We start from the raw sequence: 20,843 nt of genomic DNA on the forward strand, positions 1-20,843 counted from the left end.
TCATCGAGGTATGGAAAGACTGGTATTTCCAACTCCCACAGCTGGAAAACAACCACTCCAATCACCTTTGCGAACACCCGAGGTGCACAGGTGAAGCCAAAAGAGAGCACTGAGAATAATAAGTTCTGGTGGCCTACCTGAAACCACAGGTAGTGTTTCTGAGAAAGCAGAATACCAGTAAGGAAGTATGCTTCCTGCAGATCCAGGGCCACCATCCAGTCTCCTGGATCCAGGGCAGAGAAAACTTGGGCCAGAGTGAGCATTTTGAACTTGTCCTTCCAGAGGAAGACGTTCAGAGGGTGAAGATCTAGGACTGGGTGAAGGCCTCAGTCCTTTGTTGGCACCAGAAAGTAGTGGGAATAGCAAGCAGTCCCAATTTCTGATGCTGGTACCATTTCTATGGCTCCCTTGGCTTTTTTAACATCACCTTTTGTTCCATCTTTGGACAAGTGGTCTACCGGGAGGTTTTGTGGTGTGGGAGTTATGTTGGAGGGTTGTGTTAGAACAGAAAGGGGGTCAGAGTTCTGTATGATCAGCAGCTCCCACTGGGCAGATGTGATCCTCATCCACCAGGGGAGGTAAAAAGTAGTGCTGTCTCCCACTGAGCAATCATGTGCTGCTTAGGGTGGCTTAAAGCAGTTTTGTGGCAGCTGCAGGAGGAAGGGCAGGCATTTTGGGTGCATTGTTGCCTCTGGGGGCTAAACGCTGATGGCCGGATCCCTGGCCTCTGCCTCAAAGGGCTTGGGATGCCTGTTGCTGCTAAAGCATGTTCTGACATTGTCTCTGCTGGTATTCCCATCCAAAGCCTCAAAAGAGGCAAAACTGCTGGGGAAACTGCCACACGGTCGGCACCAGCCCAAAAGACAGTGCTGTTGCCTCACTGTCCTTAGAACGCTTAAGGGATGAGTCTGCTTTGTCTCCAAAGAGATGAGCATCACAAAAAATGAGGGGTGAGAAGCTGTACACATACGGTTACCATCAGCCTCCCAGATGGCAAATATTACCACCAATATTAGCGAGCTATCCCAACCTCTCTGTACTCTAAATACTACAGGTGGTGGATTGTAAAACCCTGGTATTTCGGATATTTTATTAGGATCCTCACCCACAAGTACCACCTGTGGCATGCTTTTCCATCGGATCCTCACCCACTACACCTAGTGTGAGTGGGTGGGCTCAAATCAGTTTTGTGTCAGTTAAAATTGCCTGCCTGGTCCTCTGTTTGTGTCTTTAGGATTAAATCATTTTAATGAATTGTTGTAAAGTGATCAAGAAACCATGGATAACAGCTCCACTGGCCGACGAGGAGTGAGAAATAATACAGAAAAAAACAACAGTGAGAATGGATACGGGAGGGAATGGTGGAGGGAAATAACCCATGTTACAAAACGTCCTGGGGATAAGCTTAGGAAGGAGAGGGAGAAAAAAGGAAACCGTCTCTCAGGTCATTAGCGGGAGGAACCCACCATCAGCGGATGATTAAGTGGGCCATGGGGTGCGCCTGTGAGACGCAACACTGAGGTATGCTGGACAAGTTCATTTACCAAAGCTCTGGGCTAGATATTGCAGGCAAGGGTCCCATGTTTTCACAGATCGGGGGAGGGTGTGATCGACAAAGGCTGTCCATGCTCAGAAGGTCCCAGAGTTTATACAACCAGTTTGTGTGCGGGGGTATGGTCTCCGTTCCTCATCTTGATAAAAGGACTTGTTTAGCTGCGAATAGCACCAGAGTAATTACCCTCCCCTTCGAGGACCGCAGGGGCTAGGTCAATGCTTTGGGTAGTCCTAGTAGGATGTAACTAGGGAAGGGTGGCAATTCAGTGTCAAACATCTGGTCTATGTCTGCTACAACATCTGTCCAATAATGGACAAGTTTGGAGCAATGCCATAATAGGTGGCTCAGTGTACCTGTGTGGTTGCATTGGTGCTAACAGCAGTCATCGCTGCTGTGTTTCCTCTTTGCTATGCATACTGGTGTGCAGTCCCAATAGTGGACTAGTTTGAGAAGGGTCTCCTTCCCATAGACCCTACAAGCAGATGTGCGGGCTCGTTGCAAAATATCTGGACATTCCTCATCAGAGAACTGGCACTTGCATTCCAGTACCCACTGGGCGTGAGTAGGACAGGCGGTATTTACGGGGCTGTGTATTAAGAAAGTCAGAGATGTCCGAGAGGATGCGTATATCATAAAGACCCCTAACTCAAAGGGTGTAAAAGGTCTACTCATGTGTGGGTGCATCAAGGGATGTGTGACCCAGTGTTTTACAGCGGTACAGCACTAGTATACTATGTCCGGGAGATGGTAATCTGTCTGGAGCTGCAGGAAATCCAGTAGCTCCTGCACTTCAAACAGGTTCTCTGCTTGTTTGCAATTAGCTTCCTGCCAGCGTAGGAAAGAGGAATCATGTCACGCCGGGGGAAGGCTGGGTTCCCTATAGTCAGTGGAAGCAAGGAGACAGATGTAGAAACGTTATCCCATGTCCCCACCGTAGCCCTTACCACGCGGGATATATAGACTCCCAGTGGACAATGTTTCTTCAGGAGCCAAGGGATATTCCATATGTGTATGCCTGCAATAGACTGATCAATAAAACACCAATGTTTCTCTGTACACGGTCGCTGCCATTCCACCTGGTAATGTAAGTGGGTCGTCTGATAATAGTATATCAGAATTAGGATACCCAACCATCCCACTGGCATCGGCAAGTAAGATCGCTCCTGGCAATTCAGGGTGTCTGCTCTCCCAGATGTAAGTTTCCAAGAGCTGTTGGAGTTTTTGAAATGTATGAGATTGTAGGGGAAGCGTTTGCATAAGATTCAGAATCTTACGGAGGACTGACATTTTGATGGCTGCTATCCGCCCAAGCCATGACATAGGGCTGCCACCCCAGGACTGAATTGTGGATTGGGTGGTATGCAGTAGAGTCCTGCAGTTGCACTCAGTAGTCTTATCTAGGGTGGGAAATAACTGAATGCCAGGTACGGGCCTCCTTGGGCCACCCAGGGGAATGGAAAAAGAGTCTTGAATTGTGTCTTTTCATTCTGTGGGATAGTAAAGTTGAGGGCTTCGGATTTCTGTGTGTTTATCTTAAACACAGGCACTTTGCCAAATGTCTCAAGCGCCGTCAGAAGCGGGGGGAAAGACTGACACGGTTGGGTGACGGCCAGTAACACGTCATCTGCATTAAGTGCTATTTTCAGATTTTGTCATCCCATTTTGATGCTCTCAATGACGGGGTGCTGCCGAATCTGCTCGGCTAGGGGCTCCATATATAGAGCGATTAAAAGTGGTGATAGTGGGCACGAGAGATGGGAAAACAACGAGACAGCAAACGATTGACCGGGACGGAGACAGTCGGGCTGGCATAGCTGAACCATACCCAGCTGCAGAATCGGGGACCTTAACCCTTCTCTCTCTATGACAAGGCAGACAAACGACCAGTAAACTCAGTCGAACGCTTTCTCAGTGTCAATGGAGATCAAGAGAGTTGACACACAGGAGCAGGTGGATTTGTCAATAAAGTGGAGGAGACATTTAGTGTTAACGCAGCAATTACGTCCCGGGATAAACCCGGTCTGAACAATCAATCCGGACATGTATGGCCCCAACCAAGGTGCGAGTATGCTAGTAAAAATGTTTGCATCTACGTTAAGTAGAGTGATTGGGCGGTATGATGCACAAAGGGTAAGTTCTTTCCCGGGCTTGGGAATGACTCTAACGATGACCGATTTCAAGGTATCCGTGAGGGTTCCCTGTGTGCTAAAGTTGTTATGGAGCTTAGCTAGAACTTGTGCCAATTGTGCTGCGTATGTCTTGTAAAAGGTGGCGGTGAATCGTTTACAGCCCAGCCACCCAGGGACATACTGTGTGAATGGGCGTGCCTGTCGCAAAATCTTCCAGGCAGTCTGGGGAACGTCTGAGCTCAGACCCCTCATTCCGGACCGGTCCCAAATCCCAGGCTGCAGCGGAGGACAATGATCCCAATCGTCAGTCCACCAGTGCAGAATAGGGGCAGAAGAGGGCGCCCTGTGGCCGCAGGTCCTCCCTTTGAAGCAGACACGCAAGCCTGAGGATGACGAGATCTGGTGGGGAGGACCTACACAGCTGTAATTTTTTGTCTACAGGGCCTGTTTTTGTAGTTGAGCTGGAAGCAGATTTTGCTTCTAGCAGACAGATCTGGTTTCCAAATTGATAGGGCGTTCCAAAAGCGGCACAGGCTAGCTGGGTCAAGGACATCTGAGACGTGGTGCCAGTTCAGTCCCTTGGCAGGCCCGGGACCAGGCAGGTGCCATCTCCCCAGGGTGGACTGGATCCAGGGGCTCCGGCCCACTCACAGGTCAGCAGACCGGCGACGCGCTCCCGCTCGCTGTGGCCAGCACACAGTCACAGCAGGGCGGTCGTCGCATGGTATGTTGCTCCCCCCTCACCGCTGAGTTCTTAGGGCAGGTGGTGGAAGGGAAGCCTGTGGGCCGATGCATCCTCTCTCAGCACTTTCCAGCTCTAGGTGCGCATAGGGGCCCCCAACTTGCAGCCTCACAGCACTGCAAGCGTTGCCGAGCAGGCACCGGGATATGTACCAGCTCCAGCCGCATCCATACCACGGAGGCCGATGCCCCCCGGTGTCCGCTCCTTCCAGAGACTGCAGTCGATTCTCGTGAGCCACGTGTGATAGCCACCATCTTGTGGAAAGAGCAGCTGGCTGCGGCTCACGTTGTGGAAGCGGTTCCCCTCTCCACTTTGGTGGTTCCCCAGGTGCTGGGGTGGCTTGGTGGCCGGCGATAGCTGGTTCCGGGCTCTGTGGACAACAATGGGGCCTCTGGGCCGCTCTTTGCCGGTGGGGTGTAGCAGAGCTCTAAAGATCGGCTCCTACACAGGCACCATGTAGGACACGGCCCCTACTGGTGCCTTTAATCTGAGGCCCTTTGACAAAGTTAAACACAGAAATACTTATGATGTGACTGGGTACAGTGGCCCAAACATCACAATTGGGTTGATATGTTTCGGCCTCAATAAGTGCCTCTTAGGGGTAACAGGCTTTCTTCAGGGCCAATGAAGATCTTCACTTTGGTGATACCTGTGGGTGAAGATATTTATTGGTTCTGAAGAAAGCCAGTTGATACTTAGTGAAGGCAAAACATGTCGACCCCATGGTGATATTTGGGCCTCTGTACCAAGTCAAAGCATTCATTGACTACATAAACATCACCCTTTGCACAGCAAAGCCATTGCAAACACAAGTGACCGTGCACTCGACTTATCTGGACAGATAATATTAGTAGTGCAATATGGCAAGAAATGGTTAGCATCCATTTATGGTTACCCCCATTTCAGGTCCAGCGTTTTTACCAATCAGATTAAACAATATGATTTCATGAACTGAGTGCCTGAAATGCAACATTGTCACGAGAATTCATTTAAGGTCTAAGATGCTCCTAGGTGCTGTCTCATGCCACGCTGGCCCACTCAGGTCCTTCCTTGTGGAGCGCCAAACAAAAACAAGAGAATCGGGAAATCGGTAAAAAATAAAAACAGGTGCTGAAATAAAAAAGTAACATCGTGGTGTTACATACTTACTACCGTTTGACGATCACCCTGTCTAAAGTAGAAACATCAAAAGTCAGAGACAACAGCATTTCATGATATTCAAGAGAGAGATCGGTCAGAGGGTGTAGGGTGTACTTACCACCTGCATGGCGGAGCTCCTCGGAGGGTGAGGCTCGATGAGTAGTTGGGACGGAGTCTGGCCAAAGCTTCGGATTTGAGCCTCGACAGCCTAAAAAACAGACACCAGCAGGTTTGCATGTTACGGGGTGTTAATTACGGGCAATAGAACAATAACTGTCATCTGAAAATGTCAATCCACACTTCTGGCTTGTTTCACTCTGAAAGTGAACCTGAGTGTGCACCACAGGGCTAAGTGCTTGGCACCAGCACTGAGGGTGAGATCACTCCTCACTGCGGATGCTATTCCATGAGAAACGCCGTCTAAACCTCCAAGTCCTGACTCCTGTCCGGTGATATTAAACAGAAACGAGCCATTACAATCAGAAATCCTCCTCTGCGGGCCTTTCTGCAACGTCTGCCGAGAACAGACTCTAACCTTCCCACGTGAAGAAATGCCCTGTCATTTTAGAGGCCGAAGCTCCAGTTCTTTAAGGCTCAAATTATTTCTCATAAAAAGTTCAACAAAGCAGTCATGACAAAAAATGAACTTGAAAAAAAAGTAAACAAACACACACTGACACAGTTTTGTCACAGATAACACAAGAATGTAAAGCTAATGAGAAAGCAGCCCTACAAAACGATGTGAAACGAGCAGGGACATCAGGTTTTTCATTTGCTTCAGTGCAATTGCAGCAATGCATGACGCGAAAAAGTATAATCTCTTCCCTCTCCACAACCGAAAAACCGACACACAGTCTGTAGGCATTCTATAAAACTACTTTTTAGTCAACACTCACCGGCTCTTAAAATGTGAACTCGTTTTCTGTGTGTTTGCAAGGGTTTAGGAGAGTCGAAATGTGTTAGAACATCCTTGACAGTCCTTTCTTTAACAGCAATTACCGATTGTTTTAAAGCTGGGCCTCCGGAATACAACATCAAAGACATTTATAAACTGAAAAAAATACTATCCATGGGAGATTTATGTGTATCAAAATAGTATATATCGACTACAGTTAAGGGCAAGTACGACTTTACAAATGACATTGATTTTTTGTTGTAATGAAACACTTCAGCACCATTTCACGATTTTGCATGAAATATGACAAACTTTTTAGTTCATTTCAACTTAGTTCTTGGCTTTCAATTTCATGCAGATTGGTTAAGAGGGCTATGTTATTTGGGACAAACCAAAAATTGCCTTCCTCATTGGAATTTGTATCTTTGCTACAGTAACAAGCATTGGCAAATCCAACAGGTCTTACCTATGCGATATCTATTGGCTTTGCCATTGTTTTTTTAACCATGTTGCAAATGGCTGAAAGTGAAGATAAAAAGCTTTATGATACAGCCAGTGTTGACTGCGTGAGGGCGTTTTTTTTCCCACTTACAGGTATGCCGCTGGCGCTGCTGTATAATCAATACTATAATGTCCCTGCATATCTATAGTCTGGGGGCAGCAAGCACACTCCTGACCTCAAAACGGGCAAGCATTTAGTTATAAGTCAACTGACGTGAAAGAAAGCCTGTAACTAAGGTGTCCTGCAGAGTTAACTTTTGGGCTACCTTCATTTTTAAAGACATTCTGCAACAAACAAGTAAAATGTGAAAAAGTCTCATCAAAGATTCCAAAAATATACTTTTTTCACATGTAGAACTGTTTAATCGTAGTAGTAGTAGTACTAGTGGGTAGGAGTGGTAGTAATAGTACATCAGACTAAATCAGTGCAAGTTTTTTTTAAGGAATAGTTTTGAAACATGAATTTTGAAACGTTCATGCTTTCACCCACCTTGACAATGCCAAAATGAACCAGGAGGCAAGTCAGTTATGTGCACCCTTTGGATAGTCTGGATTGCTATTCTACATGGACAACATTTTACTAAAATTAAATGTTGGAGAAGTTTTTGTACAGTGCACATCCTGAAGGTATCTATTTCAAGATTGTATTATATATAATAATAATAATAATATAGAACAAGCATTCCAAAGACAATAGTTTTCGCCTATGGAAAATGTGTTGCCTTTCCAACGTTTTCTGTATATGTTGCAAATATCTCTAATAAAGATGTGAAGTAACAGAAAGAGATGCTGACTTGGGGAACCAGATTCAAGTCTCGGCGTCGGCTCAGCATCCTGTGATCCTGGCTAAATTGTGTAATCCCCCCCAGTACCATAAGAAGTGTCTGTGCAGTTTAACTGGTGCTCTTATAGAGGGCTGAAATACTTTATATAACTTTTACTTGCTTGTTATAAAAGCTGCCCATACAGTGAAAAAAGGTGACCCGTACACTTTTAAGGTGTGCCAGTGTCCTAGGTGAGAAAAAGAAGCAGCCTGCGAGGGAGGAAAAGAATGCCAGGAAGCACGGCGGTGGAGGAGGCAGCGCTCGCTCTGTGCCGCAGAGAGCACTGGGATGGCAGACGGTCACTAGGGAGCGGGGAGATATCGGCCACAGCTGGTTCCAAGTTGTCAGTAGTAGTAAAATATAGCAATAATTGTTATTCAGTGGGTTTCCTAGACCTTTGGCCCCTGTGCCACTGCACCTGCTCCACCATTCAAATCATGGCCCTAATGCCTGCAAAGTAACTGCACTTGTGACTGCTTGTTCAGTAGAAAAATATACCAATAATCGGTGTTCAATGGGTTATATATGTGTTCCGACAAAGGCACAGTTGCAGTCAGAATACATAAGTATTGTGTAGCTAAAAAGACACAAAAAAACTTTAATAAAAAGTGCCTTTAAACTTATCCAACTCGCCAAAACGAGTTGCCACAGATGTCATTAACTTTCATGCCACCCTCATTTGTAAAGGCATTTTGCAAAAAACAGGTTAAGTACGAAAAGGTCTCTGCAAAAATTTCAAAAATGTATTTCATTCACATGCAGAACTATTTCATCTTAGTAGTAGTGGTACAACATATTAAATCAGTGCAAGTTTTGTTTTTAAGTAATAGTTTTCAAACATGATTTTAGAATCGTTCATGCTTCCAAACACCCTGACAACGCCAATAGTGAAGTTCTTGCCCCACAAATGAAAATTAAATGTTTTGTGCAGCTGAAGAACGAGATACCTTTTGAGATGGCTATGTCTAAAATAAAATTAAAAAAATGCTCAAACAGGCTCCATGGAGAGAGTACACTGCATTACTCTTTTTCTGCAAATGCTCACTTCGAAGTCTGCTGAAAGGATCCCTCGAAGACGCAGCATGACAGACCTCGGTCTTAGAATGCCAGCAAATTTGACTACATAAGAACAAGATTCACAGGCCTGTTTATTACAGAAAACGAATTTGTGAAAGAATACTGTAAACACAGCTTTGGCATGGAAAAGTACGAACTCGAGCTGGGGAGCCTAAAGCAAATAAAGCCAGCAAATGGAACGCCAGAAAACCTGAGTTACAAACCTAAAAGCCAACAGCAAGCAACGGGCAGAATGCATTCCCAGGTCAACTTTCTGAAACTCACCAAGATGTCTTTCGCTTACTACACAGCTGTGCTATCTGGTAGGCTGTGACCTAAAAACTGCTGAAAGGAAGTACACAAAATGTGGCAGGCTGCATTATTGTTTGGAGTACGGTAAATACATTCAGCAGTTTGAGATATTTGTGTTATAAAAGGCTTCAGGTGGGCTACGAATGGTTAAACGTATGTGGACTGTTGGTTCACGAACTTCCGATTGACTAACCATTTGCTGACCAATTTCAAATTTCAAATGAAGCCCAGTGGGCTGTAGTTCCAGTTGAGCTTTTCGAGATTTGTGAACTGTTCACAAAATGGGACCATTTGCTAGGTGCTTTGATGTGACTCGATGTTACCACATAACAATGTTTGCTTTGACTACCAAAACACAAAGCTAGGCAGTTTGCTAAGTCTGTGTTATAGAATGAATATACCTCTAAGCAAAGAGGTAACACAACACAGAAACCACACTCCAATTGCAAGCACGCCATGGTATAAGCCCTAATAATATCTCTTAAGGCAAGGTACACAGACTATAGGCTGACACACACTGACACACTTAGGTGGCAGTGGTTCACCAACTTAAAAAAAATAGTAATTATAATAAAAGCACTAACTGTAGGGCATGAAGAAAAGAGGCACAAACAGAAAATACCCACCAGACTTCCAAAGTGACCGAGAAGAAGCACCTTTGCCACAGACCCTTTTCACACACACACAAAAAAAATTGCCTTGATTGAGAGTTTGGGGGGGGGGGGGGGGGAGAAGGAAGGGGGTTAAGGGGAGTGGAGGGCAAGGAGGTTAGATTGTCAGGGCTTCCGTTTCTAGCCCAAGAATCAGGAAAAGGTACTCACACCCTCTCCTGCCTTGCCCAAGAGGTGGAGGGATGTAGATCCTAATTTGTACAGGGGCAGTGAAAATAGGACAGGTGTGCCCCTTGTCCACCAAACCCCCAACTAGGCCTAAGGCTGTTCATACAATACAGGCGGAGGGTTGGGGGGAGCTGGACCACCACCACCACCTTGGCCAATAGGGAAGAAGGAATCAAAAGTAGGGACCTAAGGCATTAAATATCAGCCTACTTCCCTGAGAAAACGAGGGCTAAAGTGGGCCAACACAGCTCACAGATGTTCCCCTACCCTGTTTACAAATTCTGAAGAATGCAATGGCCCTGCTGTTAGCTGTCCAGATCTCTTTCAATCTAATTTGTAGGGGTGAAGCAGGCAGTGGGAAAGCTCAAAGCACACATGCCAGCATTTTAGAAGAGCAAAATGGGAGATTTTGAAGAAAAAATTAGCAGAGACCAATTTTCCCCATTGGCTTCTATTGAAGCTCAGACAATTTAAGGCGGGAGACAGCCAAAATAAAGCCCTTTTTGGCTTCACTAATTGCGGAGTTTCCCACCTGAATCATGTCTCACACCACCCTCTTAGCAAACGCTTTTCACCTCTCTTGCCATTTGTGGTGGAGAGGGCAAATCAACTTCACCTGGTCTTGGGAAACGTGAGTGGGGTAATTCAATATAGACAAAAAAGGAGAGTAAGGCCTCAGTAGTTGTCTTTTGTGAACTGATCCTAGAAAGAAATATGAGTCTAAGCACAGTTTTCTCACGTCAGTTAAGCAGTACTGAGGTAATGACATAAATGTGACCTACTAATAAACAAGTTACCTACGTGTGGTAACGATTCATCTGGTAGAGACATATTCTAGTTTTAGATTCCTTACCTTTGTCATGGAGGCAATGTCATGCTGGAGCCCTCTGATACAATGATTCCTGTGGAAGTCTTTTTGGTTCCAGACAGCAGGAATCAGCAGCAGGAAGAAGGTATCCACCATATAAATCTGCTACCTAATGTAAATAACTTTTTTGTCTTATCAAGACTTGGGGCCATATGTACGAAAGCTTTTTCCCATAGACACAGAATGGGTAAAATCCTTTGGTACATCTGGCCCCTGGTGTCTAATTTTCTATATCTTTTTCACTCAAAAATAAGTAGGCACGGGGAGCAAGTTCTAACTGCAACCTTTTGAATGAATTGTTTTTTTTTTGCAATGTTCAACCCTTCCTGTGCACTGACAGGCAGCAAGAAAATGATATATGTTCTCTGTTGTAACATGGTGATTATCACCTAATACAAACACAGTTTCTGTATCATTAATATGAACTTTAACCCAGACTTACTTTGACTCGGAGAGCTCAACCAAATGAATGTTTTTGAAGTGGAAAGTCTTATGTAGCAGGATACAGGCAGCATCATTTGTTATAGCACCAAGTGAAAGAAGCTCTGACCCCTTGTTTTCAGCGACTCTCAAACATCGTAGTAAATTGCCCCTCCCCCTCTTAATCTTCTATGGCAAATGCTTGGTATGGCATGAATTAACCTTTCCATATTAGACACAAGAACATGTAGCAATACAACAGAACGAGCTAGGCAAAAGCTTTTCAACAACTCAAGCGCAGGCCTCACCCCATTACTTCAATATTATAGCAATGTTTCGATTTAACTTAGTGCTATAAATGGACGCGACAACCTAAGCTCTACAAACAGAATTTCAAAGGAGTTGGCTCCATGTTGTGATGCAGAACATCATGCTGCTATTTTGTCACTAAGTCAAAGAGTAAACGTTAGCTCTGGTTTGCTTGCAACTAACACTGGAGTAGATAATGTCCCAAAGTTTAAATTATATCTTTAATCTAAACTAAGTAGAAGGTTGAAAACACTAACTGAACCATATTGGGCTCTGCATTTGTAAGTGTTCGCCGAGTGGCTGGACGAGGAGAGGAAAGGGAATAACATTTGGATGCAGTTAAAGGGAAAACAGATGTTGGTTACTTTCCTTTGTTGCAACCCTAAACTATGTTAAAATTACTTTTTCACCCCCTTTCTATGTCTGACAGCAGTGCAGCGCCACAAAGAAAAGCAGACAGGGCAGGGGGAGGTTGTAAATATATTCGCAGACTTCTGAAAGCCTAGAGGAAACAAGCACAGGCACAGGGCCCTCCACACTTCACGTAATGAAGCTTTAAGAAGTGTTACATCTGGCTGAACGACAACAGCGCGTGCACCCTAGAAACTTTAATATTAAAACTAAGTTGCAGTTCATAGGAATCTAGCGATTGAGAGCGCACAGTCATTCCAATTAACGAACTGTTTAAATGTTTTATTTCCTCGTTTTACGGTCTTATTTGCTGCATTTAAAAGTTTTAAAAAAAAACGTAATTAAAACAGTAGAAACAGTAAACACCTAAACTGTGAGGATCTAAGATACACCACAACAAATTAAGGGAAGTGAGCGTGGACAGAAAGTAGAACCGAGTCCAAACTAAAACCTGAATTTTAAAAAGGTACTGACCAAGTCACAACGCTTTATATAGGAGTAGTTATGTCTTACTTTTGAAGAATCTGCGACTTACTGACTAATTTCTATGAGTAACGCATGTGTCTGCATGGAATGAAACTTGCTGAAATATGCCCGTGGTCCTGATCATTATGTTTGGGAGACCACCGGAGCACATATCTTCTCACCAGTCTCCAGTTTCTGCGCTCACCCCGGCCTTCAGGTTTTACTGGACCACCAAGATGAAGATACATGGAGGGAGAAGGGGTTGGGGGTGTTAAGAAAAATAATTACCTTTTCCAACTTTGACAACCACAAATGTATGCAACCAGTTGGCTGCCCTACCTCAAGTGACACACTTGGGCAATGGTAACAACTTTGGCAATAGTGGCAGGTAAAAAAATACCCTTTTTGACATGGTCACCCCGACTTTTTGCTCACTGGTACTGAGGTTTTTCCACTGAGGTGCACTGGGTCCCCACTGAACAGGTCCCCAGTACTCTTTCCCTAAAAACAGGTAACCACACCCCTATGGTGGGGTATCAGAGATGGACACTCAAGGAAGGATTCCACCACCTTGTTTTTGGTTAGAACTAAGCCCTCTGGGAAAGGAATATACCCACACCCCACAGGAAGTAGTCATAACTAGGTATAGGCACCCCAAGGGAAGGACCCATTGGTTACTATCCTAAACACCCCTGAACGCCCCTAAAACTAGTATTAAGTTGGCTTCCCGACACCAGAAGATAGATTCTCTGGACCCAAGAAGAAGAAGGACACCAAAGAGTAGTAAAAAGCAAAAACAGAAGAGCAGCTACTGACTTGGCTCCAAACCTGCCAGCCTATCTGCAGTCCTCGACAATTGTGCCAAAGATGACTCGTCCTGCAGCTGCTCTGCTTCCAAAAGCCTGGATGGACTTCCTGCACTTCCAACAGTACTTGGATATCCTGGGGAGCAGTGGAGCAGTGGAGCTACTTCCGTGCAACCTGCAGGCACCCAAGAAGGACCTTGAGGACTCGAGACCGCCAAAAACCTGACACTGGAGAGCACCAATGCATCCGTTCCCCTTAGGCAGAGTCGAAGTGGGCCAATTGTGCCAGCGTGGTCCCCAGGCCCTCCAGGACACAAGCCCACCTTGAGAACCTCAAATGTGGACTCCCAGACGCCGCCTGCAGCCTCTTTCAAACCAAAGGGGCACCCAATGTCGTAAAGCACCTTTGTACCCGGATGTCCCAGAGCTCCCCAAAGTGGTGCTGTACTGGACAGTGCCCTGTACTTACCTTAACTCATGAAGACTGGTCCTGTAAGTCGCTGCTGAATGCCCATATGCAATGCACATGTCTCTCTCCATAGGACTGCATTACTGGCCTAAAGACACTTCAAATATTTTGCTTGTTTTCTTCAAACATCATGAGTATTTATTCTTGCAACAGTGTTCTGGTGTTGAAACATAGTATTAACAAAATTAACAATTGGTCTTGAGTTCCTTCTTAAGTGTGTGGCATATTTATTGCCTCTGTGGGTACAACAAATGCTTAGCACTACCCTCTGATAAGCCTAACTGCTCTCCCACACTACCACAAAATAGAGCTTTTGGGATTGTCATTTGTAACCGTATAAACCAATAAGGGTAGCCTGGACTATCTGCATGGTGCCCCACACATTGGTGCTCTACCTAGCCAGCTTCCTACATGACAATAATACTGAGGCCTTGGTCCGAGACCTTGGAAACCAGGTGGAGTTCAGAACCTTGAGTGGATTGAGGCAGTGAGCCTCACACTGCTCTGAAGTAAGCCAGAATCAGGGGAAGTCAGCACAAGGTGCTGGAGATAGTGGCATGTGCTGAATCAACACGAGCAAACCCACCCTTCTTGTGAGTAGTGCTCAATGTACCTACATCATTGTGGTGGCCGAATGTCCCTTGCATGATTAACAGCCATGTCCCCTGTCCTGCATGCCTGAACTGCACACCTGTGATATTGTTTTTATGACAGGCTTGTACCTCTGAGACATGAATGCACAGATAAAGAATTATTCATATAAAGTTCCGCTCTCATAATGAACTCAGAATAAGGAACCCAACATCCCGTGCACTGCACATGTGCGCTAGACATGATAGTGTGCAATGCACCAGTGAGAGAGGCTTGGGTGTTCTACTTTGGAAGCCTACAGTTTGGATCAGAATATAAGATGGAAGAGAAGCTGCTTTCTCCAGCAATGTGTACTTCTAGACTGCTAGATGGGGTGGTGGTGGGGGTGTACCAGAAGCTATGGTGAGAGAAATTGAGACAGACTTTGCTTAAAAGTTCCAGGGCCCTTCAGGCTACAGATACAATGGGCTGTAAGTGACTCTGACTGCAGCTGCTATTAGGTAGGTAGCAGAGGGTACAGGGTGAGGCCTGCAGTATTTGTTGTTAGGAAAACGAACTCTTTGAACGGGCATAGAGATTCTTGTCTCTCCTTCTAATCTCTGTGAAGTAGGGTCGTAATTAGCTGGGTGCAACCTGCTTTCACCTCTTTGTACTGCTGCGCTGGGCACTCCACCTGCAGACTGTCCTGCTGGGCAGAGCAGCCTTGCAGAAGAAGCTCTGCCTAGAAGGCTAGGACACATGAAAGGGGTACCAACCAAAACAGGTTCCCAGGAAGCAGACCTACAGTACACATCCTCTGTCTGCAAAACCAGTATTAATATGGGAGCTCAAGACCCGTTACTGTTTATTGTTGTGGTCTTCTTTGCAAAGGAGGGGATATGATGTGGTCTTCTTTGCCAAGGAGGGGGTACTGTGCACAGCACTCAAGGACTACTACGCGGCCAAGGGTTGGTGCTGCACCTACAGTCACTGCCCACCGGCGAGGGAATATTACCAGGGGTTAGGTCTATAAGAGGAATTTCTGGACTGTCCTGGATGCCAAGATAGCCTACCTTGGAAAGAGGAAAGAAAGCACCAACCCTGTAGGAGTTGATCATGGAAGGGACTGCAGCAACAGACCATGACCTAGTGTTCGCCAGAAAAAAACTCACAGTACTGCCAGGTGGAACGGTGTGACCTTAATGATTAATCCCCATCGTAGCCACTTAACATTCTGCGCGGTGTGCTTCTGTGGGAGTCCCAACTGAATCTACTGATATCAGCCACAAGTGTAGAGATTACTAGCGTGTAAAGCCTGTCATCGAAAAGCATCTAAGATCCAATCTAAATGTTGCAGGTATGAAAAGTGGCATTGATTCTGGTATGTTAGTGTATTAGGAATCAAAACCTGCAACTTCATCAGATATATTCTGCAATGCTCAATATACAGGTGGAAATCTAAAACTAATAGAAACGCAAGCCAGAAGGTAGGTGCACAATATATTTATGGCAAGCATTCGGGCTTTCAAGGCATATAAAGCTTTTTCACCTGATATGAGAGTGAAAGCTGTTGCCATGGCCTAATCCATTGAGGGGGTGCTCTGCTAGACACCACTCCATCCAATGTAAATCGAAACTGACAAATGTGTTCAGTTTACCTTTTCATAGAGAGGAGGATTTTCAAAACTATCACCTTGAAAGTTTGCAAAAGCGGTTTTGTGGAGGCCCCAGTGCCTTTTCTGGTTAACTTCTTTCTCGGTACTAATGATTTCAGTTAATATTTCAGTTAATGAAGAACAAGTTACTTATCTTAGGTAAAGTTGGTGAATACTCTAGCTAATACCAGGTTCCTCAACTTAGAATATTCCTCAGGTGCCAGACTGGATCTGGAAACATTTTTCAGCAGTGCTAGGTTTCACCTTCCAGCTTTGCATTGGCTTCGGTAACCAAGAAGCAGCGGTGCATGTAAGCACCACACGTGTGCTGATATCAGATTCTTATTTCCTTATTCGCACAAAAATTGTTGGTATCAGTGTGCTGATCTTTAACTTGGGACCTTTTTATATATTTTAAAAAGAGGTCACTCCACAGAACACGGTGGTGAGGAATCTGCAGCTAGAAAAAGCATCCACCAGAAAGAACATTTCCAAAGGTAAGTATCTTGTTCTTCTGATGGATACTTCTAAACAAAGAGACCTCATCTTAGAATAAAAACCAAAGAAGTATCTCCCCAAGGTGGTGGATCATTACAGTGGACTCAGACCAAAAAGTCTTTCAGGACTGAGCAAGAGGAAAGTCCTTCCAATCAGACATGGTCAGTGGTCCAGGTGCATTGAAAAAAATATTGGAACTATGATGCTGCATGCAGTGGTGGCGGGGTCAGTGAGCTCAGGGACAGGGGTCAAAGGTGAGGCTAAAAAACAAAATATTTTCTACGTTGTTTTGGTCTTTCACTGTCAGGTAACTACATATAAAATAACACTCAGCTTAAATGTAAAATACATTTTTAAAAAGCTGTCATTCAGAGGGAAATGCACTACTGTACATTATGAAACCGCTATTAGGTAATGCACTGCTGAGGTCTGTGTATAACAAGAAAGCCACAGAATTAAATCTTGGTTGGTGCAGTGGAGGTTAGTGACGTGTGTATTTTTAGTGCTGCAAGGTCACAGCCTGTGACAGAAAGCACTGTGAATATGTAAGTCATTATTTCAATCTTGCATTACAGACAGAACAAGATAGACTACTACAAAATGCACAAAAAGGTTTAAGATAAACTGGTGTTTCCAAAATATAGATTTTAGTAATAACCACACTGGACGTAAAACAATCTTTTTTTTTTTTTTACATTACTGTCCCTTCAACACCTCCAAGGGTAGCAAGCGCTACATAAATACATTAACAGTTAAAAGCATGCACTGCACAGCTCAGTTGTTAACTCTTTGCACTACCACTCAAAAAGAATAAATCTTTGTCATCACAAAGCTTTGAGTGATTTGATCAATTAAAGCCAGTACGGACTCGCAAGCATTGTTTACATTTGCAGATTACCCTTTTACATTTTCAGATTAACTCGTAGCGCACGTTTGCATTTCTTTCAGGCAAGTAGGCACCCTGGCAGAAAGGCTTGTTTAGCAGGTCCGCCCGGCTACTGTTTCACACTACAGGAGACTCACTGAACGACACTTCAGCTGAGGCATTCCCGGGACGGTTGCCTTTTTACTAAAAGTAGGTGAACGGTTTTTCATAAATCAAAAAACGTATGGGCATGTCATACCCCTCCGATACCACCCACTTCAACCTCTGGACACAACCATCAAGGCAGTAGTGCTTCCTTGACATTTGCACTGATGTCCAAGTCGCAAGTCTTTTGGGGTCCAGTCCTAAAAAGTCTATCTCCTCCTCTTTTGAAGGTGGTGGGGGAGCAAACAATGGAGGCAGGATACTGGATTGCTCTTATGTGAAAGGGAGTAATGAATTTTGGCAACAGTGCTGACAGAGTCCTCAGCACAAACTTGTCCGTGAAAAAGGAGGTGGAAGGTGTTTTTTATCAAAAGTGCCTGTAGTTTACTCACTTGACAAGCTGACAACCACATTAAGGAAGACTGACTTCAAAGTCACAAGATACAGCTAGCAACTATTCATCGGCTCAAAGGGTATTCACATAGGAAAGGTCAAGAAAGTTAACGTCCCACTGTGTCATCACAAATGGTTTGGGAAGGAACACATTTCAAATCTTTAATAAATCTCATCACAATAGGTGATTTAAACAAGGAGGGTTGGTTAAGTAAAAGTAGAAAGGCAAAAAAGGTTGACAACTTTTAATAATGCCCACTACAAGGTTTTGTGGTTTAAATCTAAAATAAGGACATTCAACAACTTCCTTGTAATGGGTCAATCTTACAAGTGTAACATCAAGCCACAAATATGTCCCAACCCACAAATATGTCCCAACCCAGCGCCTGTCATAAATGTATTTAATTGAAGGGTGTCTGATAGAAAAGATGACAAGTACCACATCAGGCAGGAGAGCAAACAAGTCATCTACCATTGCTCAATTTCCATGCACATAGGTTTAGACTGAGCAAAGACAAGTTGCTGAAACAGAAGATTCTCCCAAATCAGTAGCCTGATCAGAGGACAAATGCTCATTTCCAGAGGTTCGGGTACCAAATTCTTCTGGCTCAATTCAGAGCCAATAGAATGACTTGGTCTGGTGTAGCGACCGGACGATAATGGTAGACTCGCAGAGAAAAATATACTTTTGCCAAAAGCTTAAATCCTCTTTGATTCTCTATCCAGAGGAGTCATGGGGAATTAAGTGAGATTCACGTTATTGGTTGAAGCATGAACCACAAGGCTCTCTGAAGTATGATGTTTTGTAAGAATATCAGGATTGCTACGAGCCAGCCTGTGACTCTAGGCCACTTACCCGTTCAACAATGGTCAGGAACAAGGCTTGGACCAAGTGGCCTTCGAGGTATTGGTGTGGGTCTTGTTAAAAGGCAGAAAGCTCTGACTTGGCTGACCAAGGCTGCAAAATTTAATTAAGGAATTTATTTTTGGTCTCGACTGAGGGGATCTGTAAATCAAGGACCTCATCAGCCAGTTGGACCGCCACTGCAAGGAGAAACTTTCGTCCATTAGTGGCAAGTCAAATCCTGTCTTAGAGGAAGTGTCAAGCCCACTGGGGTCTTGTAAGTCCATGTAAAAGTTGTCATCTGTGTAATGAGAGGAGCAGAGAGCAGTTGCCGTTCCGACCATCAACATCCCCATCCTATGCTGTCCCTTGTTTAGAGTTAAGAGCCAAAAAGATAATGAAGCCTCTACTGGTGTGTCAGTTCTGGTAGGGGCACCAGGTCAGAGTCTGGCTGTATGACGATCAGTTGTACTTTTGTACTCTTGTAGTGGGACATTGAATAAAGTTGGCGACAATTTGGTTCAGCTTCAGACATCAGAATCAGCACTAGCTCCTCTTCTTGCACCGCTGGTGCTGGTGCTGGCACTGGTACCGGAGTCAAAGACGAAGAGCCAGGCAAAGGTCTTGGAGCTGGTGTGGAAGCATGCACCGGAGTTAGTATGAGGCCAGATGCATGTCTCAAGGGGTCAGACACCTCCAAGGATGGGGCTGCTGGCATTAACTGGACTTGGGTAAGCTGTGGTTCCTTGGGGCCCAAAGGCATACCAGAGGGAATCCAGAAGCACATCAAAAATATGCACCATGGCCTCCTTGAAGTCCTCAATCTGCTGCAGTGTTGTTGATGGCCGGGGGAACTCGGGACACACAGGGACCAGTTGAGAAACTGGCTCAGCGACCAGAGAGCTTGAGGGTGAGTGACTCACATCATTATGCCCTGGTGCCCTCTTCCTTGGCTTCAGAAGAGTGGTTGTAGTCAAGTCTCACTCTGCTTTTTTATGCTTCTGCTTAGATTTCCACTTGGACTTACTAGAAGACCCGGAGCAGGATTTACATATACATGACTACATATTTGGTGACATATAGTTTTGCCTCCCTGTCCCAGATCGTCTCTGGGTGCATGAGGACACATTTATTGCATAACTGAGTCATGACCTGAGCCCAGACAGCAGGGCCACATCCTGTGCAGGTCCATTACTGACATTTGTTTCCTGCAGTTGAAGCATGGTTTAAAACCTATAACTTTACGACGATGGGGCATTGTTCCCTAGCACACTGGAAATTATTTTATGACTCCATCCCAAAAATTACCAGTTTAGTCGTGGAGCACTAGATTTGTGTTGAAAGGGAGGAACTGAAACAAGTGCGCAGGGATAGCTTTATATGTGGCTCTACACATCTACTGATTGATTAATTGAGCAGAGTGTTTCTTGTCACCTGTGAACATATCTAGGCACTGGCAGGGTCCAGTTAATTAGGAAAACAGCCAGGTCTTCAGGGAGGTCCGGAGATGAAAGGGAAGCATGTCTTTGCTGCTGGGTAGGGGAAGGAGCGACCTCCGCATCTGCTATGTCGGATGCAGGGGAGGGGCGAGGGTTAGATAAAGGGAAACACAGCAGGGGTGTCAGGCGTACTGATAGAAGTTAACGCAGTGGTTCAAATAGGCTGGTCGGCAGTTGTGTAGGGATTTGTATGCATTGGGTCAAGAGCTTGAACTGCCATTTTTTCCATACATGGAGCCAGTGGAGTTCCCTGAGGTACGGGGTGATATGGGTTTGTTTAGGGAGATCCAGGATGAGTCCGACTGTGGGTTCTGTTTAGTCTGTAGTTACTGGAGGAGGTGAGCTGCGATACCTGCGTAGTGCAGAGAGCGTTGCTGTAGTCCAGTCGGCTGGAGATGAGTCCAGGGTGATGGTGTGTTTTGAACTTTGGGGTAGCCATTTGAATATCTTATGAAGCATGTGGAGAGTGAAGAAGCAGGAGGAGGGGACGGAATTAACCAAAGATGTCATGGCTAGCTTGTTGTCCAGAATGATGCCTCGGTTCCTAGCATGGTCAGTGGCAATAGGAGTAGGTTCAAGTTCAGAGGTCCACCAGGATGCATCGCATGAGGAG

At 45.1% G+C, this 20,843-nt stretch overlaps 1 protein-coding gene across 3 annotated transcripts in view; it reads right to left on the bottom strand.

Annotated features, from left to right (window-relative positions):
• LRBA (LPS responsive beige-like anchor protein) overlaps positions 1 to 20,843 on the bottom strand; it is a 1,864,610-nt gene that overhangs the window by 224,394 nt on the left and 1,619,373 nt on the right. For all 3 annotated transcript variants that reach the window (XM_069242641.1, XM_069242642.1, XM_069242640.1), the window contains exon 49: positions 5,685 to 5,774. In XM_069242641.1, the coding sequence (XP_069098742.1) occupies positions 5,685 to 5,774 (90 nt within the window). The remainder of the gene's footprint in view (positions 1 to 5,684; positions 5,775 to 20,843) is intronic.

Source organism: Pleurodeles waltl, chromosome 1_2 (assembly GCF_031143425.1).
Source record: "Pleurodeles waltl isolate 20211129_DDA chromosome 1_2, aPleWal1.hap1.20221129, whole genome shotgun sequence".
NCBI lineage: Eukaryota > Metazoa > Chordata > Amphibia > Caudata > Salamandridae > Pleurodeles > Pleurodeles waltl.